The following is a 20,965-nucleotide window of genomic DNA, read 5'->3' on the forward strand; positions in this document are numbered from 1 at the left end:
AGTCTAGGCCCGTTAGGATGGATAGAGGGATCTAAGACACGCCCCCTTGGTCAAGACACGCCCACTCAATAAGAGTCTTTAGGCCCGTTAGGATGGAGAGATGGATCTAAGACACGCCCCTTTGTTCAAGCCACGCCCACTCGATAGGAGTCTTTAGGCCCGTTAGGATGGAGAGAGATGGATCTAAGTCACGCCCCTTGATCAAGCCACACCCACTCAATAAGGAGTCTTTAGGCCCGTTAGGATGGAGATGGATCTAAGACACGCCCCTTTGTTCAAGCCACGCCCACTCGATAGGAGTCTTTAGGCCCGTTAGGATGGAGAGAGGGATCTAAGTCACGCCCCCTTGATCAAGCCACGCCCACTCAATAGGAGTCTTCAAGCCTCAATTAGAATGGAGAGAAGCCACGCCCCGCCGCCAAGGACACGCCCCTTTCAACACATTCCTTAAAAGAAACCACGCCCCAGCAAAACATGCCTTTAGGGTGACCACGCCTCTTAGATCAAGCCACGCCCCATTCAATAGGAAACTTTGGGCCCGCCTTTACCTTAGGTAACATTGGAGGCCACGCCCTCTTATTCAAATCCCTTCTCCAGGGTCCTCCACGATTGGCCCAATCTCATAACACTCTGACTCCTCATTGGAGGACGAAGGACTCTGCCCCGCCTCCCGTCTTCTGATTGGCCTTCTATCTTTTCTCCCAGAGAGAGCAATGGCGGCGGCTCGGTCAGAAACGCGGTCCGGCGCGGAAGGTTCCGGGAAGGAGAGTTCCGCGCTGGCCGAACGAGGCCCTTTGGAGTCCTTCCAATTGACGCCCGCCGCCAGGAAGGTGCCCGCTTTGGAGTTGGTAGCTCTGGCGGAAGAAGTGGAGAAGGTGGGTGCCGAGGCCTGGGCAGAGTCTCCCAGGACTCTTGATTATTTTGATTAGCACTGAAGAGCCTTGCAGCTTCAAAGCCTGGCTGCTTCCTGCCCTGGGAGTGAGGGGGGGGGGTGTCGAGTAAATAAAGCACACCACTCAGGAAAAACAAAGAAATTCCAGTCAGGAAACAATCAGGGCCAGCTAACACCTCCCAACAAAGGATCCCACCCAGGCAGGAAGCAGCCAGGCTTTGAAGCTGCAAGGCTGTTGTGTCAGAAGAGCTAGTGAGGGTTTGCTGATTATGTAACTTCTTCAAGGAATCTCTGATAGCTAGTTGTATAACAGCTTCTGAATACGTAATTGTTGCGCAATCTTTCTATGTAAAAATGTACTTAATAGGAGCGAGTTCATAACATACATATATGCAATATAATTTACAATAATATATATTATTATAACATATTGTATATGCACATAATATTAATAATACTATTTTGTAATACAATATAATACTAATAATACAATATAATAATATTCTATATTATATATTACATGTAATATTATTAGCAATATTACAATATATAGATATAGTACAATATGGTAATTTATTATTTATTATGCTAATATAATATTGTATGTGAATTTAATTTGTAAGCCGCTCTGAGTCCCCTTCGGGGTGAGAAGGGCGGGATATAAATGTATTAACTAAATAAATAATAAATAAACAAAACCACTGGACCAGATGCCACCAAATTTGGCCACATGCAGCTTCAAAGGCAGGCAGCTTCCTCACCAGAGGGATCCTCCATTATCCAACTTAAATACCACTGAACAGCCTTGCAGCTTCAAAGCCAGGCTGCTTCCTAACCACAGGGATCCTAACGACCAGACTATGCCACAGCAACACGTGGCTGGGCACAGCTAATAATAATAATAATAATTATTATTATTATTATTAGACACTTGGGAAGTGTTCGACTTGTGGTTTTGTGAAACGAAATCCAGCATGTCTATCTTGTTTGCTGTGTCATGCAACATCGTTGTGTCAATAATAATAATAATAATAATAATGATGATGATGATGATGTCATTATTATTATTATTATATTATTATAATAATAATAGTTTGCTGTGTCATATAATAATAATAATAATAATAATAATAATAATAATAATAATAATAATAATAATACACTATTTATGTTCCACTTATGGAGGGACTCACGGTGTATTTATTTTTTCCTTTCTTTCTTTCTCTCTTTTGAGGCTGATGATTTTGTCCGCGCGAATGCCTGCAACCGGTTGACCGTCATCGCCGAACAGATCCGGTACTTGCAAGAACAAGCCAGGAAGGTAAAATTGGGCTGAGATCTGGATCTCTAGGATCTGGCCATAATAATAACAATAATAATGTATTTTTGTTGTTGTTGGCACTGAAATTAGGGTGTGCGTCCTAGACACTTGGGAAGTGTTCGACTTGAGATTTTGTGAAACAAAATCCAGCATGTCTATCTTGTTTGCTGTGTCATAAAATAAAATAATAATAATAAATACTAATATTATGATATACTAATAATATATATTGTGTATACATATAATATTGATAATATTATGATGTAATACAATATAATAAAAATTATTATAATTGTACATTTATATTATATGTAATATTACTAATATTACAATATACTGCTATAGTACAATATAGTAATACAGTAGAGTCTCACTTATCCAAGCTAAACAGGCCGGCAGAAGCTTGGATAAGCGAATATCTTGGATAATAAGGAGATATTAAGGAAAAGCCTATTAAACATCAAATTAGGTTATGATTATACAAATTAAGCACCAAAACATCGTGTTATACAACACATTTGACAGAAAAAGTAGTTCAATACGCAGTAATGTTATGTTGTAATTATTGTATTTACGAATTTAGCACCAAAATATCACAATGTATTGAAAACATTGACTACAAAAATGCATTGGATAATCCAGAGGCTTGGATAAGCGAGGCTTGGATGAGACCCTCCTGTATATAATACTTATATTGTGCTATGTTAATAATATAATATAACTAGTAAGCCGTCCTGAGTCCCCTTTGGGGTGAGAAGGGCGGGATATAAATGTTGTTAATTAATAATAATAATAATAATAATAATAATAATAATAATAATAATAATAGAATGAAAGCACTTCTGCTGCCATGGCTCGATGTGATGGGACATTGGGATTTGTAGTCAAGGCCATGGAATTGTGTGAGTTGTAGTTTGGGGAGGTATCGAAAGTCTCGGCCAGAGAAGGCTTTGTTGAATGACAGATCCCAGGATTCCATCGCATTGAGTGGTATCAAACTGTGTTAATTCCGCAATGTAGACGTCCCTCTGGCTCTTTCTAGGTCCTGGAGGCCGCCAGCCGCGACGCCGACTTGCACCACGTCTCCTGCAACTTTGTGAAGCGGCCGGGCAGCGTCTACTTCCTCTACAAGCGGGGCAACGGCCAGCGCTACCTCTCCATGCTTTCGCCAAAGGTCAGGAACAATGGGACCCCCAGAGTTTACTCAGGCTCCTTTTGCGTTGGTTGTACTTGACGGGCGCTTCTCTCCTTCCAGGAATGGGGGTCCAGCTGCCCCAGCGAGTTCCTCGGGGCCTTCAAACTCCAGCCGGACATGTCCTGGACCCCTTGGGAGGACATCGAGGCCCGCGACGCCGAGCTCAACGTCCTGGAGAAGCTGCTCAACCAGCCGGCCGACACCTTCCGCGGCCTTACCATGTGAAATGTGTTATTTGCTTCATCAAGGTTCCAGATCCCAAAGAGTTGCAAGGGACCCTTAAGGGCCATCCAGTCCAACCCTCTCCTCCTTCCAAGGAAAACATCAAAACCCTCCCGACAGATGGCCATCCAGCCTCCAGAGAAAGAATCATAGAATCCTAGAGATGGAAGAGAACCACAAGGACCGTCGCTTCCAACCCCATTTTGCCACCATTAAACCCCTCCTGACAGATGGCCATCCAGCCTCCAGAGAAGGAATCCTAGAATCCTAGAGCTGAAAGAAAACCACAAGGGACATCCCTTCCTACCTTATAACCACCATTAAATCCCTCCTGACAGATGGCCATCCACCTCCAGAGGAAGTGAGGAAATTCTTCCTCATGTTCAGGTGAAATAATAATAATAATAATAATAATAATAATAATAATATTGGAGACAATAGACATTGACAAAATTACGATCTGCCAACTGCAAAAGGCCACCTTACTGGGATCTACACGCATCATCCGAAAATACATCACAGAGTCCTAGACACTTGGGAAGTGTTCGACTTGTGGTTTTGTGAAACGAAATCCAGCATATCTATCTTGTTTGCTGTGTCATACAACGCCGTTGTGTCAATAATAATAATAATAATAATAATAATAATAATGAATTATAGAATACTAAATTTGCAAGAAAGCCACAAGGGCCATTCCTTCCAATCCCATTTTGCCACCATCAAATCCCTCCTGACAGATGGACATCCAACTCCAAGTGAGGAAATTCTTCCTCATGTTCACATGAAATAATAATAATAATAATAATAATGAGGAATCATAGAATGCTAAAGTTACAAGAAAGCCACAAGGGCCGTTGCTTCCAACCCCATTCAGCCACCATCAAATCCCTCCTGACAGATGGCCATCCACCTCTAGAGGAAGTGAGGAAATTCTTCCTCATGTTCAGGTGAAATAATAATAATAATAATAATAATAATAATAATAATAATAATAATAAGGAATTATAGAATACTAAAGTTGCAAGAAAGCCACAAGGGCAATCCCAACCCCATTCAGCCACCATCAAATGCCTCCTGACAGATAGCCATCCACCTCCAGAGGAAGTGAGGAGATTCTTCCTCACGTTCACATGAAATAATAATAATATAATAATAACATAATGGAGGACACCATCGAATCCCTCCTGACAGATGGCCATCCACCTCCAGAGGAAGTGAGGAGATTCTTCCTCACGTTCACATGAAATAATAATAATAACAATAATAACATAATGGAGGACACCATCGAATCCCTCCTGACAGATGGCTATCCACCTCCAGAGGAAGTGAGGAGATTCTTCCTCACGTTCACATGAAATAATAACAATAATAACATAATGGAGGACACCATCAAATCCCTCCTGACAGATGGCCATCCACCTCCAGAGGAAGTGAGGAGATTCTTCCTCACGTTCACATGAAATAATAACAATAATAACATAATGGAGGACACCATCGAATCCCTCCTGACAGATGGCTATCCACCTCCAGAGGAAGTGAGGAGATTCTTCCTCACGTTCACATGAAATAATAACAATAATAACATAATGGAGGACACCATCAAATCCCTCCTGACAGATGGCCATCCACCTCCAGAGGAAGTGAGGAGATTCTTCCTCACGTTCACATGAAATAATAATAATAACATAATGGAGGACACCATCGAATCCCTCCTGACAGATGGCCATCCACCTCCAAGTGAGGAAATTCTTCCTCATGTTCAAGTGAAATAATAATACAGTAGATTCTCACTTATCCAAAACTTGCTTATCCAACTTTCTAGATTATCCAACGTATTTTTGTAGTCAATGTTTTCAATACATCGTGATATTTTGGTGCTAAATTCGTAAATACAGTAATTACTACATAGCATTACTGCCTATTGAACTACTTTTTCTGTCAAATTGGTTTTATAACATGATGTTTTGATGCTTCATTTGTAAAATCAAAACGTAATTTGATGTTTAATAGGCTTTTCCTTAATCCCTCCTTATTATCCAACATATTCGCTTATCCAACGTTCTGCCGGCCCGTTTATGTTGGATAAGTGAGACTCTACAGTAATAATAATGATAATAATAATCCCATTCTGCCATAACGGAGGACACCATCGAATCTCTCCTGACTGATGGCCATCCACCTCCAGAGGAAGTTGGGAAGTTCTTCCTTATGTTCAGGTGAAATAATAATATAATAATAATAATAATAATAATAATAATACAACTTTATTTCTGCCCCGCCACTATCTATCTCCCAAAAGGACTTACAAAGCACTTGTAATGTATACAGACAGTGCAGTAAATATCAACAGAAAACCTAATTTACATCAATGCATAAAACAATGCCGCAATAAAATCAATCAATCCTAAAATAAGATCTCCTTTCCTGTCCTTTGAAGCCTACCGAGTCTCCAGGGCTATTTTCATTCACTAAGCAAAGACCGACAAAGAGGCGTGGCCAGAAGAAGCCACGCCCCCGGAGCAAGACAGGAAGAGATATGGGAGGGACAAAGAATAAGGAGGGGGCGTGGCTAGAGAAGGTCCCGCCCCGGGGGCGAAGAGAAGGATGGGAAGCAAAAAGACATAGGAGGCGTGGCCAGAGGAGAGGAGAGGGGCGTGGCTAGACATAGCGCAAGACTAGGAAGAGAGAAGTGGGAGGGGCGTGGCTAGAGGAGGCCCCGCCCCACGGGCAAAGAGAAGAAAGCTGGAGTAGCAGAGAAGGAAGAGGGGGCGTGGCTAGACATAGGGCAAGAGAAGAAAAGTAGGAGGGGCGAAGAGGGAGGGGCGTGGCTAGAGGAGACCCCGCCCCAATGGCAAAGAAGAAAGCTGGAGTAGCAGAGAAGGAAGAGGGGGCGTGGCTAGACATAGGGCAAGAGAAGAAAAGTAGGAGGGGCGAAGAGGGAGGGGCGTGGCTAGAGGAGACCCCGCCCCAATGGCAAAGAAGAAAGCTGGAGTAGCAGAGAAGAGGGGGCGTGGCTAGACATTGGGCAAGAGAAGAAAAGTAGGAGGGGCGAAGAGGGAGGGGCGTGGCTAGAGGAGACCCCGCCCCAATGGCAAAGAAGAAAGCTGGAGTAGAAGAGGAGGCGTGGCTAGAATGGGGCAAGACTAGGAAGAGAGAAGTAGGAGGGGCGTGGCTAAAGGAGGCCCCGCCCCAATGGCAAAGAAGAAAGCTGGAGTAGCAGAGAAGGAAGAGGGGGCGTGGCTAGACATAGGGCAAGAGAAGAAAAGTAGGAGGGGCGAAGAGGGAGGGGCGTGGCTAGAGGAGACCCCGCCCCAATGGCAAAGAAGAAAGCTGGAGTAGCAGAGAAGGAAGAGGGGGCGTGGCTAGACATAGGGCAAGAGAAGAAAAGTAGGAGGGGCGAAGAGGGAGGGGCGTGGCTAGAGGAGACCCCGCCCCAATGGCAAAGAAGAAAGCTGGAGTAGCAGAGAAGGAAGAGGGGGCGTGGCTAGACATAGGGCAAGAGAAGAAAAGTAGGAGGGGCGAAGAGGGAGGGGCGTGGCTAGAGGAGACCCCGCCCCAATGGCAAAGAAGAAAGCTGGAGTAGCAGAGAAGGAAGAGGGGGCGTGGCTAGACATAGGGCAAGAGAAGAAAAGTAGGAGGGGCGAAGAGGGAGGGGCGTGGCTAGAGGAGACCCCGCCCCAATGGCAAAGAAGAAAGCTGGAGTAGCAGAGAAGGAAGAGGGGGCGTGGCTAGACATAGGGCAAGAGAAGAAAAGTAGGAGGGGCGAAGAGGGAGGGGCGTGGCTAGAGGAGACCCCGCCCCAATGGCAAAGAAGAAAGCTGGAGTAGCAGAGAAGGAAGAGGGGGCGTGGCTAGACATAGGGCAAGAGAAGAAAAGTAGGAGGGGCGAAGAGGGAGGGGCGTGGCTAGAGGAGACCCCGCCCCAATGGCAAAGAAGAAAGCTGGAGTAGCAGAGAAGAGGGGGCGTGGCTAGACATTGGGCAAGAGAAGAAAAGTAGGAGGGGCGAAGAGGGAGGGGCGTGGCTAGAGGAGACCCCGCCCCAATGGCAAAGAAGAAAGCTGGAGTAGAAGAGGAGGCGTGGCTAGAATGGGGCAAGACTAGGAAGAGAGAAGTAGGAGGGGCGTGGCTAAAGGAGGCCCCGCCCCAATGGCAAAGAAGAAAGCTGGAGTAGCAGAGAAGGAAGAGGGGGCGTGGCTAGACATAGGGCAAGAGAAGAAAAGTAGGAGGGGCGAAGAGGGAGGGGCGTGGCTAGAGGAGACCCCGCCCCAATGGCAAAGAAGAAAGCTGGAGTAGCAGAGAAGAGGGGGCGTGGCTAGACATTGGGCAAGAGAAGAAAAGTAGGAGGGGCGAAGAGGGAGGGGCGTGGCTAGAGGAGACCCCGCCCCAATGGCAAAGAAGAAAGCTGGAGTAGAAGAGGAGGCGTGGCTAGAATGGGGCAAGACTAGGAAGAGAGAAGTAGGAGGGGCGTGGCTAAAGGAGGCCCCGCCCCAATGGCAAAGAAGAAAGCTGGAGTAGCAGAGAAGGAAGAGGGGGCGTGGCTAGACATTGGGCAAGAGAAGAAAAGTAGGAGGGGCGAAGAGGGAGGGGCGTGGCTAGAGGAGGCCCCGCCCCAAGGGCAAAGAGAAGAAAGCTGGAGTAGCAGAGAAGAGGGGGCGTGGCTAGACATTGGGCAAGAGAAGAAAAGTAGGAGGGGCGAAGAGGGAGGGGCGTGGCTAGAGGAGACCCCGCCCCAATGGCAAAGAAGAAAGCTGGAGTAGCAGAGAAGGACGAGGGGGCGTGGCTAGACATAGGGCAAGAGAAGAAAAGTAGGAGGGGCGAAGAGGGAGGGGCGTGGCTAGAGGAGACCCCGCCCCAATGGCAAAGAAGAAAGCTGGAGTAGCAGAGAAGGAAGAGGGGCGTGGCTAGACATAGGGCAAGAGAAGAAAAGTAGGAGGGGCGAAGAGGGAGGGGCGTGGCTAGAGGAGACCCCGCCCCAATGGCAAAGAAGAAAGCTGGAGTAGCAGAGAAGAGGGGGCGTGGCTAGACATTGGGCAAGAGAAGAAAAGTAGGAGGGGCGAAGAGGGAGGGGCGTGGCTAGAGGAGACCCCGCCCCAATGGCAAAGAAGAAAGCTGGAGTAGCAGAGAAGGAAGAGGGGGCGTGGCTAGACATAGGGCAAGAGAAGAAAAGTAGGAGGGGCGAAGAGGGAGGGGCGTGGCTAGAGGAGACCCCGCCCCAATGGCAAAGAAGAAAGCTGGAGTAGCAGAGAAGAGGGGGCGTGGCTAGACATTGGGCAAGAGAAGAAAAGTAGGAGGGGCGAAGAGGGAGGGGCGTGGCTAGAGGAGACCCCGCCCCAATGGCAAAGAAGAAAGCTGGAGTAGAAGAGGAGGCGTGGCTAGAATGGGGCAAGACTAGGAAGAGAGACGTAGGAGGGGCGTGGCTAAAGGAGGCCCCGCCCCAATGGCAAAGAAGAAAGCTGGAGTAGCAGAGAAGGAAGAGGGGGCGTGGCTAGACATAGGGCAAGAGAAGAAAAGTAGGAGGGGCGAAGAGGGAGGGGCGTGGCTAGAGGAGACCCCGCCCCAATGGCAAAGAAGAAAGCTGGAGTAGCAGAGAAGAGGGGGCGTGGCTAGACATTGGGCAAGAGAAGAAAAGTAGGAGGGGCGAAGAGGGAGGGGCGTGGCTAGAGGAGACCCCGCCCCAATGGCAAAGAAGAAAGCTGGAGTAGAAGAGGAGGCGTGGCTAGAATGGGGCAAGACTAGGAAGAGAGAAGTAGGAGGGGCGTGGCTAAAGGAGGCCCCGCCCCAATGGCAAAAAAGAAAGCTGGAGTAGCAGAGAAGGAAGAGGGGGCGTGGCTAGACATTGGGCAAGAGAAGAAAAGTAGGAGGGGCGAAGAGGGAGGGGCGTGGCTAGAGGAGGCCCCGCCCCAAGGGCAAAGAGAAGAAAGCTGGAGTAGCAGAGAAGAGGGGGCGTGGCTAGACATTGGGCAAGAGAAGAAAAGTAGGAGGGGCGAAGAGGGAGGGGCGTGGCTAGAGGAGACCCCGCCCCAATGGCAAAGAAGAAAGCTGGAGTAGCAGAGAAGGACGAGGGGGCGTGGCTAGACATAGGGCAAGAGAAGAAAAGTAGGAGGGGCGAAGAGGGAGGGGCGTGGCTAGAGGAGACCCCGCCCCAATGGCAAAGAAGAAAGCTGGAGTAGCAGAGAAGGAAGAGGGGCGTGGCTAGACATAGGGCAAGAGAAGAAAAGTAGGAGGGGCGAAGAGGGAGGGGCGTGGCTAAAGGAGGCCCCGCCCCAATGGCAAAGAAGAAAGCTGGAGTAGCAGAGAAGGAAGAGGGGGCGTGGCTAGACATTGGGCAAGAGAAGAAAATTAGGAGGGGCGAAGAGGGAGGGGCGTGGCTAGAGGAGACCCCGCCCCAATGGCAAAGAAGAAAGCTGGAGTAGAAGAGGAGGCGTGGCTAGAATGGGGCAAGACTAGGAAGAGAAAAGTAGGAGGGGCGTGGCTAAAGGAGGCCCCGCCCCAATGGCAAAGAAGAAAGCTGGAGTAGCAGAGAAGGAAGAGGGGGCGTGGCTAGACATTGGGCAAGAGAAGAAAAGTAGGAGGGGCGAAGAGGGAGGGGCGTGGCTAGAGGAGGCCCCGCCCCAAGGGCAAAGAGAAGAAAGCTGGAGTAGCAGAGGGGGCGTGGCTAGAATGGGGCAAGACTAGGAAAGAGAAGGAGGGGCGTGGCTAGAGGAGGCCCCGCCCCACGGGCAAAGAACTGGAGTAGCAAAGAGAGGGCGTGGCCAGAAAAGTCCCCGCCCTCGGGACATAGCAGGAAGAGGTAGAAAGCCAAGAGAAAGAGGAGGGGGCGTGGCTAGAGAAAGCCCCGCCCCGGAGGCGAAGAGAAGGAAGAGGCAGACGAGGAGGGGGCGTGGCTAGAGAAGGCCCCGCCCAGGGGATGTATAAAAGCGGCACCCGGCTGGGGCGCTGGAGCAGGACGTGAGTGGAGGCGCGTGCGCAGTGGAGCACCTTGGGTAAGGACAGGAAGAGTGAGGAAAAGGAGGAGGAGGGGGGCACGTTTCTAGGGAGGGAGGGAGGGAGGGGGGAAGCGGTTGCCATGGCAGCGTGAGCGCGAGAGAAAGAGGGCCAAGAAAGCAAGATGGAGGGCGCTTCCTGTATCTCTCTGCGTGGGCCTCGGGCGGCCTGAGCGGCGGAGACGGCGCCGGGGAGTCTCCTGAGTCAGGGCTGAGTCACCGGCGAGGCCTCTCGGGGCCAGGGCTGGGTGGGGGGAGGGGCGGAAGTGACGTCAAACCGAGAGAGAGAGGGGGGGAGGTTGCTTAGCAACCAAGGCTCTTCCAAGAATTATCCCCCCTCCCTCACTCTCCTTCTGATAGCATCCCAGTCTCTGTCTCTTTGTAGGCCAGAGATGGACTGAAATGAATTATTCATTGCCTTCTTTATTTCCAGAGTGCCTCTGAGCGCGTCAAGAGCGCAGCCAGGGCCATGTCGGCCACCCTGGAAGGCGGCTACCTGCCCGGGCCTTGCTGCGGAAGAAGGTGAGTCCGCTTCGGCCAACTTGGGCCCTCCGGGCGTTTTGGACTACAACTCCCACAATTCCTAACAGCCGGTAGGCTGTTAGGAATTGTGGGAGTTGTAGTCCAAAACGCCCGGAGGGCCCAAGTTGGCCCGTGCCTGCCTTATCCAAGTATATGTTGTCTATTTTCTGAATGTGCACACACTACGTTATCATCGGCATATTGGAATTGTATATATTGGACTAACAACAACTCTCTTTTCCCCGCAGCCCTTTCTTTGGAGTGGATTCGGGGATCCCGTCAGTAGAAAACAGAAGTAAGTGTCTCCACTTCCTATAATAATTTTCCTATAATAATCTATATTATATAATAATATATAATCTGAGCTTTTTGCACAAGCCCATGCCCAGCCCGCTCTAATTTCTGATCTTATTTATTTATCTGCCCCGAAAGGGACTCAGGGCGGATTACAAGTTAATATTACAATATAATATTGATAATAAAATACATTATTTATCTGCAACGTTTATATCCTACCCGTCTCACCCTGAAAGGGACTCAGAGCGGCTTGCAAGTTAATATTACAATATAATATTGATAATAAAGTAATACAATAATAACACTATTATGATATATATTGTATACAGCACTAATATTATGCTATACTAATACTATATTACATTGTATATACTGGTCCATGAGGTCACGAAGAGCCAGAAACGACTGAGTGAATGAAGAAGAATATACATATAATATATTGTATGTATATATATTATATTATTAGCATAGCACAATATAAGTATAATAATAATAATAATAATAATAATAATAATAATAATATAACTTTATTTTTATATTCTGCCTCCATCTCCCTGCGAGGTCTTGGGGCGGCTAACATGGGGCCAAGCCCAAATATCCCCAATACACAAAATAACAATAAAATGAACATAATAGACATTAAACATTACAAAGATTAAACTAGCATTTGTATATTACTATATTGTACTATACCACTATCACGCAATATTATTATTAATATTACATGTAATATATAATATACAATTATATTTGTGTATTATTATTGTATTTATTATCAATATTATATGTATATTCTTCTTATTCATTCACTCAGTCGTTTCCGGCTCTTTGTGACCTCATGGACCAGTATATACAATATAATATATAAGTATAGCATAATATTAGTATATATTATTATACTGTATATAATATATATTTTAATATTATATAGAATTATTATATTACATTGTTATCTTGCCCATCTTATTCTTGGTTCTGGTTATTGAAGTTTGCCTAGATTCATTTTAATGTTGGTTTTCATATTCTGCTGTTTTGAATTGTTTAATTAAATCATATATATTCTTTATTATGTTCATAAATTTTATACAGAATTTTATACTGTATGGTTTAAAATGTATTTATTGTATTTTGTTAAATTATTCAATTGTTTTAATTGCTTATGTTTTATCTTTTTGTATTGTATATTGGCATTTAATTTTTGCCAGACTTTGAGCCCCCCTGAGTCCCTTCGGGTGAGAAGGGCGGGATAAAAATGAGGGAAATAAATAATAACAATAAATGTGTTTTTAGTTGGTATACGCTGTTGTTGCTGGGTTTGGTCCTGCCTGTGAGCTGCCCTGAGTCCCTTCACGGAGATGGTGGCAGGATATAATAATAATAATAATATTGGAAACAACAGACATTGACAAAATTACGCTCTGCCAACTGCAAAAGGCCACCCAACTGGGATCTGCGCGCATCATCCGAAAATACATCACACAGTCCTAGACACTTGGGAAGTGTTCGACTTATGATTTTGTGATACGAAATCCAGCATATCTATCTTGTTTGCTGTGTCATTAATAATAATAATAATAATAATAATAATAATAATAATAATATGGAAGTTTAATTGCACTATTATTGGCCTTCATTAATAATAATAACAACTTCTTCCCTCTGGGGAAAGAGGGCAGTCTAGAAATTTATTATTATGTGTATATTTATGTTTGATGTTTTTATAGCTTTAATCGTTTAATCTAGAGTTATATGTTTTTGATTTTTTTTGTTTTTGATTTAGACATGTGATATATTTTTATACATTGAATGTTTATTATTTATTTATTACAACATTTATATCCCGCCCTTCTCACCCAACAGGGGACTCAGGGCGGCTTACAATAAAACACAAATATAAAACCTGTACAATACACTATAAATCAGTTAAATATTAACTTACATAAAACATTCATAAAACGCATTATAAAATACAGATAGGCATGTTCAAGTTTAAAAGACTGGGTCTGTCAATTGAGTTCCAGCGTACATAATAGTAATAAATGTTGCCATTTATTATGTTGTAAACCGCTTTGAAGTCCCCCCAGGGGTGAGAAAAGCGGTATAGAAATGCAGGTAATAATAATTATTATTAATTCTAGACTGCAACAACAACTTTCCTCTAGGGAAAGAGGGTGGTCTAGAAATTTATTATCATTATTAATTTATTTCTAGACTGCAAGAACTTCCCTCTAGGGAAAGAGGGTGGTCTAGAAATTTATTATTATTATTATTAATTTATTTCTAGACTGACCTCTCGCCAGAGGGAAATTGTTGTTGTTGTTGTTATTATTCTTCCTGGGCTGTTTTGGGGATGGCTCAGCTATGTGGGGACAAGCGGGGCAGGCTCACCACTCTTCCTTGCTTCCTTTCTCCTCCTTAGGTCCCCGTCCTTGTGGAGGAAGATCCCCCCGGGAGGAGGTCCCAGCGTGGCCCCGGAGCGAGACCCCCGAAGACCCCCTTGCCGCCCTCCTCCTGGGCTTCGGCCGGCTCTCTGCTTCCGGCGGGGCTGATCGGAGCGCCCGCCCGCTGCCCCCGCTGCCGTCGGCTGAGGAAGGGCCGCAGGACGACAACAATGAGGATGCCGACAGAGAGGTGGAGTCCCTGACCAGTTCGGACACACAGCGCCTCCTCCTCCGGCGGCGTGGCTTCCGGGACTGTGGGCAAGTCAACTACGCCTATTTCGAGGCCGCGAAGGAAGACGAGGAAAAAGCGGCGCCACCTCCGCCCCCGTTGCACCGGAGGCTGCGCCGCTCGCACTCGGGCCCCGCCGGGTCTTTCCACAAGCCGAGCATCGCCATCCGGGCGGCGAAAGCTTTCCCTGCTTCGGATGATGATGATGAGGAGGAGGATTCCAAGCCGGAGGTGCCCCCGCGAGCGCCGATCCCGGCCCGGGCGCTGAAGCCGGACCGGCGCCGCTGGTCGGCCGAAGTGGCCTCGGGGGCGTACAGCGACGAGGACCGGCCGCCCAAGGTGCCCCCCCGGGAGCCCCTCTTGCCATCGCGTCCGCTGCGGACCCCCAGCCCCAAGAGCCTGCCTTGCTACCTGCACGGGGTCATGCCGCCCACGCAGAGCTTCGCCCCGGACCCCAAGTACGTCAGCAGCAAGGCCCTCCTTTTGCAGCGGCAACAAAGCGAAGGTGGTGCGCCGTGCATCCTGCCCATCATGGAGAACGGGCGCAAGGCCAGCTCCACCCACTACTACCTGCTGCCGGAGAGGCCCCCCTACCTGGACAGGTACGAGCGCTTCTTCCGAGAGGCCGAGGAAACGGCAGAAACGGCCGGGTTCGGGGACCCCGCCAAGCGCAGACACTTCCCGTGCGTGGTTTCCCCCTGAGGGTCCATCGGGGTCTCCGTAAGGGAAGCATTTCTGCAGGCGAGACAGCTTCGGGACCGGACCGGAGAGTGCCAGTTGAGACAGTCATTCCACACCCGAGAGTAATTTAATATATATAGAGAGAGATGCCTCTGCGCGTGCATGTAATATATCTATCATTGTACAGAGAAACATAGCGTCATTAGGGACATCCTTCCCCTATGGAACTCCTTGTGCATTGAAGGGGTGGCAGAGACGCATGCCAATGGGACCATATCGCTTTCCCAGGAGGCGGATTTCGGGCCACAGCGCCGTCCAGACCCGCATTCCCGCCTTTGGAGGCAGAGGCTGGGTTTCGGGTGCAAAAATAAATGAAGGTCTGTGAATAAGCGTACAGTATTGAGGAAGAAGCGGCCCGAGAGGGTTCGCTTTTGTATCGTGGTGTCTTGCCATTATCTTGGATCCAATAAAGGTCTTCTGGACTTATTTATGGTAGAGCGCAGCCCTCGGTGTTTCCTTTGCTGTACTTATTTATTTGCGACATTTATATAGTTTACAATAATATATATATAATAATTATAACATGTATATACATATAATATTCATAATATTATATTGCAATACGATATAATATATAATTAATATTATATTGTATTATTACGACTGACGTTAAGTCCAGTCGTGTCCAACTCTGGGGGTTGGTGCTCATCTCCATTTCTAAGCCGAAGAGCCGGCATTGTCCGTAGACACCTCCAAGGTCATGACTGCATGGAGCGCCATTACCTTCCCGCCGGAGAGGTACCTAGTGATCTACTCACATTCGCATGTTTTCGAACTGCTAGGTTGGCAGGAGCTGGAGCTAACAGCGGATGCTCACTCCGCTCCCAGGGTTTGAACCTGGGACCTTTCGGTCTGCAAGTTCAGCAGCTCAGTGCTTTAACACACTTCGTCACTGGGGTTCATAATATTAGTATAGTATAATATTATTATATCATTAAATTGATACAGGAGACATGGTGGAAAGATGTCTTCCTGGCATGTACTTATGTACTGTATATACTCGAGTATAAGCCTAGTTTTTCAGCCCTTTTTTTAAGACTGAAAAAGCCCCCCTTGGCTTAGACTTGGGTGAGAGTCCTGGTTGGTTTATATTTGGGTCAGCTTATACTTGAGAATATATATGGTACATTTATTATTTTCCTCTATTATTATTACATTTATTATTTTTCTCTATTATTGTTGCTACTATTACATTTATTATGTCTCAATTGTTGCTACTATTACATTTATTTTGCTCTATTTTTATTATCACTAATACATTTATTATTTTACTCTGATCTTATTATGATTATATTTATTATTCTACTCTATTTATTACTACATGTATTATTTTCCTGTATTTATTATTATTATTATTACGTGTATTATTTTACTCTATTATTATTAAAATAATAATAATAACTTAATTTTTATACCCCGCCTCTATCTCCTCAAAGGGGACTCAGGGCGGCTTACATGGGGCCAAGCCCGAATAAAAACAATAGCAATATAAAACACAACAATAGACAAAAGACATGCACAATTATAAAAATTTAAACGTTAGCCAATAAAAACAAATGACAAGAACGAATAAAAACATGGATTAAAACGGAGAGGTTGTAAAAGTAGACTGGGTAAGGTCCACAAAAGGATACATAAGGGCATTTACATTGAAGAAGATGAGAATCATGATTTGATTAGAGTTGGACAGTCTTATCTTAAATCTGAGCTTTACATTGAACCTACTGAGGCCTCAATGTGATTTTATTGGTACAGTAGAGTCTCACTTATCCAACAGAAACGGGCCGGCAGAACGTTGGATAAGCAGCAAATATGTTGGATAATAAGGAGAGATTAAGAAAAAGCCTATTAAACATCAAAATAGGTTATGATTTTACAAATTAAGCACCAAAACATCATGTTATACAACAAATTTGACAGAAAAAGTAGTTCAATACGCAGTAATGTTATGTTGTAATTATTGTATTTACAAAATTAGCACCAAAATATCACTTTATATGGAAAACATTGACTACGAAAATGCATTTGATAATCCAGAACGTTGGATAAGCGAGTGTTGGATAAGTGAGACTCTACTGTATTTATATTCCGCCCTTCTCACCCCGAAGGGGACTCAGGGCGGATCACATTACACATATAAGGCAAAAATTCAATGCCTTAACATAGAACAAAGGCAAACACAGGCTCCGAGCTGGCCTCGAACTCGACCTCTTGGTCAGTGATTTGTTGCAGCTGGCTGCTCACCAGCCTGCGCCACAGCCCGGGCCTCATAATATTACATCATAATATTAATATTATATGTATATACAATATATTATAATATTAGTATAGTATTATATATATTACTAGCTGTGCCCGGCCACGCGTTGCTGTGGCAAAGTATGGTGGTATGGGAAATAAAGTACTGAGGAATTGGTGGTAGTTAAGGTAAAGGGTCCCCTGGGCTGAGTGGGTTGCTAGGAGACCAAGTGAGCGGAGCTTAGCCTTCTAACTGGCAGCAATTGGATAAAAACAACTATTCCTCTCCCTCTAATTAGGACTTTTTCTTTTCTTTTTGTTGTATCAACCTAGAGGCATGGATGAGGGGTTGTGCTGTCAATTTTTGAGGTTGGGGGGCCTGTACTTTTGTTGTTTTGTGAATTGCCGTGATGCCATCACTCTTTTATATATATAGATTATCAAAGGCTTTCTGGCTGGAATAACTGGGTTGCTGTGAGTAATAATAATAGTAATAATGTTTTATATTAACATTGTCAAAGGCTTTCTGGCTGGAATAAATGGGTTGCTGTGAGTAATAATAATATTATTATATCATTAAATTGAGACAGGAGACCTGGTGGAAAGGTGTCTTCCTGGCACGTACTGATGTATGTTGCTTGTGTGCTGCAATTACACGGCTTTTCCCTGCAGCCGGGCTCTTTTCCACAGGGCCGTGGACTTTGCTTGTTGACACACGTTCCTGGGAAACCTCCATCCGGGCTTTCCTCCTTCCTTTCCTTCCACCTGGACGAACCGGCCGTCCAATTCCGGCGCCGCCACGGCCGCCGCCGCCGCCCATCCTGTGGCGTAATTGGGGGCCTTGCATCATCGCCACCACCACCACCATCATCCTGCCCACGTGCCGGGTTCCCTCTCCAAAGGACAAGCAGAGAAAGCCACAAAGCCTCCGGAGGTGGTTCCGAAGCCTCGCGTCACGCCATCCGGCCTCGGGACGTGGCTGCGGTCAAGGCGCGTGGGCAGAAGGAAGGAAGGGAGGGAGGGAGGAGAGCCTTGCCTTGGCGGGAGGCCGGAATTGCTCGGAAAATTATGGGGTGCACCTCCTTTCCCCTCCAGCGCCGGGCCCACACTTGCTCAGCCGGTTGCAGCAACGCCTCCTCCTCCTCCTCCAAAGAGTTAAATATATTGTCGCTTTGGCTGGAATCACTGGGGCGTTGTGCAGTTTCCGGGCTGTATGGCCAATGCATTCTAGTAGCATTTTCCTCCCAAAGTTTACCCTGTTTCCCCGAAAATAAGACATCCCCAAAAAATAAGACCTAGCAGAGGTTTTGCTGAATTGCTAAATATAAGGCCTCCCCCGAAAGTAAGACCTAGCAAAGTTTTTGTTTGGAAGCATGCAGGATCAGTAAATGTACATACCATAGATTGTTGTACATGGAAATAAAAGTACAGTAGAGTCTCACTTATCCAACGTTCTGGATTATCCAACGCATTTTTGTAGTCAATGTTTTCAATACATCGTGATATTTTGGTGCTAAATTTGTAAATACAGTAATTACTAAATAGCATTACTGCATATTGAACTACTTTTTCTGTCAAATTTGTTGTATAACATGATGCTTTGGTGCTTAATTTGTAAAATCATAACCTAATTTGATGTTTAATAGGCTCTTCCTTAATGCCTCCTTATTATCCAACATATTCGCTTATCCAACATTCTGCCGGCCCGTTTATGTTGGATAAGTGAAACTCTACTGTAGTAACAAAAATAATAATAATAATAATAATAATGCCAAAAGATCTCAGCCGGCATTTGGAAACAATAGACATTGACAAAATTACGATCTGCCAACTGCAAAAGGCCACCTTACTGGGATCTGCACGCATCATCCGAAAATACATCACACAGTCCTAGACACTTGGGAAGTGTTCGACTTGTGATTTTGTGATATGAACTCCAACATATCTATCTTGTTTGCTGTGTCATAATAATAATAATAATAATAATAATATTAATAATAATAATACATCACACAGTCCTAGACACTTGGGAAGTATTCGACTTGTGATTTTGTGATATGAACTCCAACATATCTATCTTGTTTGCTGTGTCATAATAATAATAATAATATTAATAATAATAATAATACATCACACAGTCCTAGACACTTGGGAAGTGTTCGACTTGTGATTTTGTGAAACGAAATCCAGCATATCTATCTTGTTTGCTGTGTCATACAACGTCGTCGTGTCAATAATAATAATAATAATAATAATAATAAGTTTTTGTTTGGAAGCATGCCCGGCACCCGCCAAACAAAACACCAGAACTTGCAGGATTGGTAAATGTACATACCAGTTGTACATGGAAATAATAAAATAATAATATATTAAAATGATATATTATTTATATTTATACAGTAGTAACAAGAAATTCTTGACAGGAGTCATAGTTTGGTTTGTACATGGAAATAATAAAATAATAATATATTAAAATGATATATTATTTATATTTATACAGTAGTAACAAGAAATTCTTGACAGGAGTCATAGTTTGGTTTGTACATGGACATAATAAAATAATAATATATTAAAATGATATATTATTTATATTTATACAGTAGTAACAAGAAATTCTTGACAGGAGTCATAGTTTGGTTTGTACATGGAAATAATAAAATAATAATATATTAAAATGATATATTATTTATATTTATACAGTAGTAACAAGAAATTCTTGACAGGAGTCATAGTTTGGTTTGTACATGGACATAATAAAATAATAATATATTAAAATGATATATTATTTATATTTATACAGTAGTAACAAGAAATTCTTGACAGGAGTCATAGTTTGGTTTGTGTTGGTTTGTGATGACAACTACTGTACAGTATAGAATAAATGTTTGTTTTTTTGTTCAACAATAAATGTGAATTCTTCTTCATGGAAAAAATAAGACATCCCCTAAAAATAAGACCTAGAACATCTTTGGGAGCAAAAAATAATATAAGACACTGTCTTATTTTTGGGGAAACACGGTAGGATCTGACGGTAGGTAGTCAAGGAAGTATCCTCTGAAGATGCCAGGTGCAGGTGAAACGTCAGAACATGGTGCTACCTAGACTTAATTATCGCAAACCAAGAGTATATTAAATGTATTCAAAAAACAGAAAAGTTACAAACTTGGAATTATACTAGATTTTCTTTGACCACTTTGGGGTGCCTTTGCTGTGATTTCTGTTATTGCTTTTTTCAAATTGCTTAGATTTTAGCTTGTTTTGTAAGCCACTCCGAGCCCTGGGGGAGTGTTTTTAAAGATGTTTTTACATTTTTAGATTTTAGCCTGCTCTTGTAAGCCGCCCCGAGCCCTAGGGGAGTGGCGGCATAGAAGTCTGAATAATAAATACATAAATAAGGTCCTCCATTGTGCATGTGGCAGGGCTCGGGCTGCATTGTAGTTCGTGATCTGTGGTTTGCTCTTCTCCACACTCGCATGTCGTGGACTCCACTTTGTGGCACCATTTCTGCATCTCATTGTGCCTTCCAAATTGCCCAGCCTTCCATGTACCCAGGAGGGTCTCTCATGGCTTGAGGTTCTGGGTTTTAGGCTGCCACTTTTGGACTCTTGCTTGCTGAGTATCTCTGTAGATCTCAGGAAGCTGTTTCTTGATTGATATGCTGGCCGATATCCGAACAGAGGATGGGCCGGAGATGTACTTTCTCTGGCGGATGTGAGGTGGTGCAATACCGGCTAAAGAGTATAATTTCTCCAGCAGCGGTGTAGGGCGGGGACATCCTGTAATAATGCAGCATGTCTCATTAAGAGCCACATCCACTGAGATGTATTCTGAAGCAGAGTAGCCAAGCGCATGGGCTTGGTTGTGATCCCAAAGTTGTGCCAGTC

The 20,965-nt window shown here is 44.9% G+C and overlaps 2 protein-coding genes across 4 annotated transcripts; both read left to right on the plus strand.

Moving 5' to 3' along the window:
* Nucleotides 1-364: 364 nt before the first annotated feature.
* Nucleotides 365-4,166, plus strand: cunh1orf50 (chromosome unknown C1orf50 homolog). Its single transcript, XM_062965955.1, has 4 exons — nt 365-875; nt 2,127-2,213; nt 3,256-3,387; nt 3,469-4,166. Exons 1-4 carry the CDS (start codon nt 714-716, stop codon nt 3,631-3,633), a joined length of 546 nt encoding a protein of 181 aa, XP_062822025.1. The 5' UTR covers nt 365-713; the 3' UTR covers nt 3,634-4,166.
* Nucleotides 4,167-10,368: 6,202 nt separating this feature from the next.
* errfi1 (ERBB receptor feedback inhibitor 1) lies at nt 10,369-15,278 on the plus strand. Of its 3 annotated transcripts, none has more exons than XM_062965956.1 (4): nt 10,369-10,613; nt 11,047-11,135; nt 11,384-11,430; nt 13,852-15,278. In XM_062965956.1, the coding sequence occupies exons 2-4, from the start codon at nt 11,083-11,085 to the stop codon at nt 14,802-14,804; spliced, it is 1,053 nt and encodes a 350-aa protein (XP_062822026.1). In that variant the 5' UTR covers nt 10,369-10,613; nt 11,047-11,082; the 3' UTR covers nt 14,805-15,278. The 3 variants fall into 3 exon arrangements, with proteins under 3 accessions (XP_062822026.1, XP_062822028.1, XP_062822027.1); XM_062965958.1 differs by lacking the exon at nt 10,369-10,613 and adding an exon at nt 10,711-10,817; XM_062965957.1 differs by lacking the exon at nt 10,369-10,613 and having other exon boundaries at nt 10,851-11,135.
* The last annotated feature ends 5,687 nt before the right edge of the window (nt 15,279-20,965 follow it).

This window comes from Anolis carolinensis, unplaced genomic scaffold (genome assembly GCF_035594765.1).
Source record: "Anolis carolinensis isolate JA03-04 unplaced genomic scaffold, rAnoCar3.1.pri scaffold_15, whole genome shotgun sequence".
Classification (NCBI taxonomy): Eukaryota; Metazoa; Chordata; class Lepidosauria; order Squamata; family Dactyloidae; genus Anolis; species Anolis carolinensis.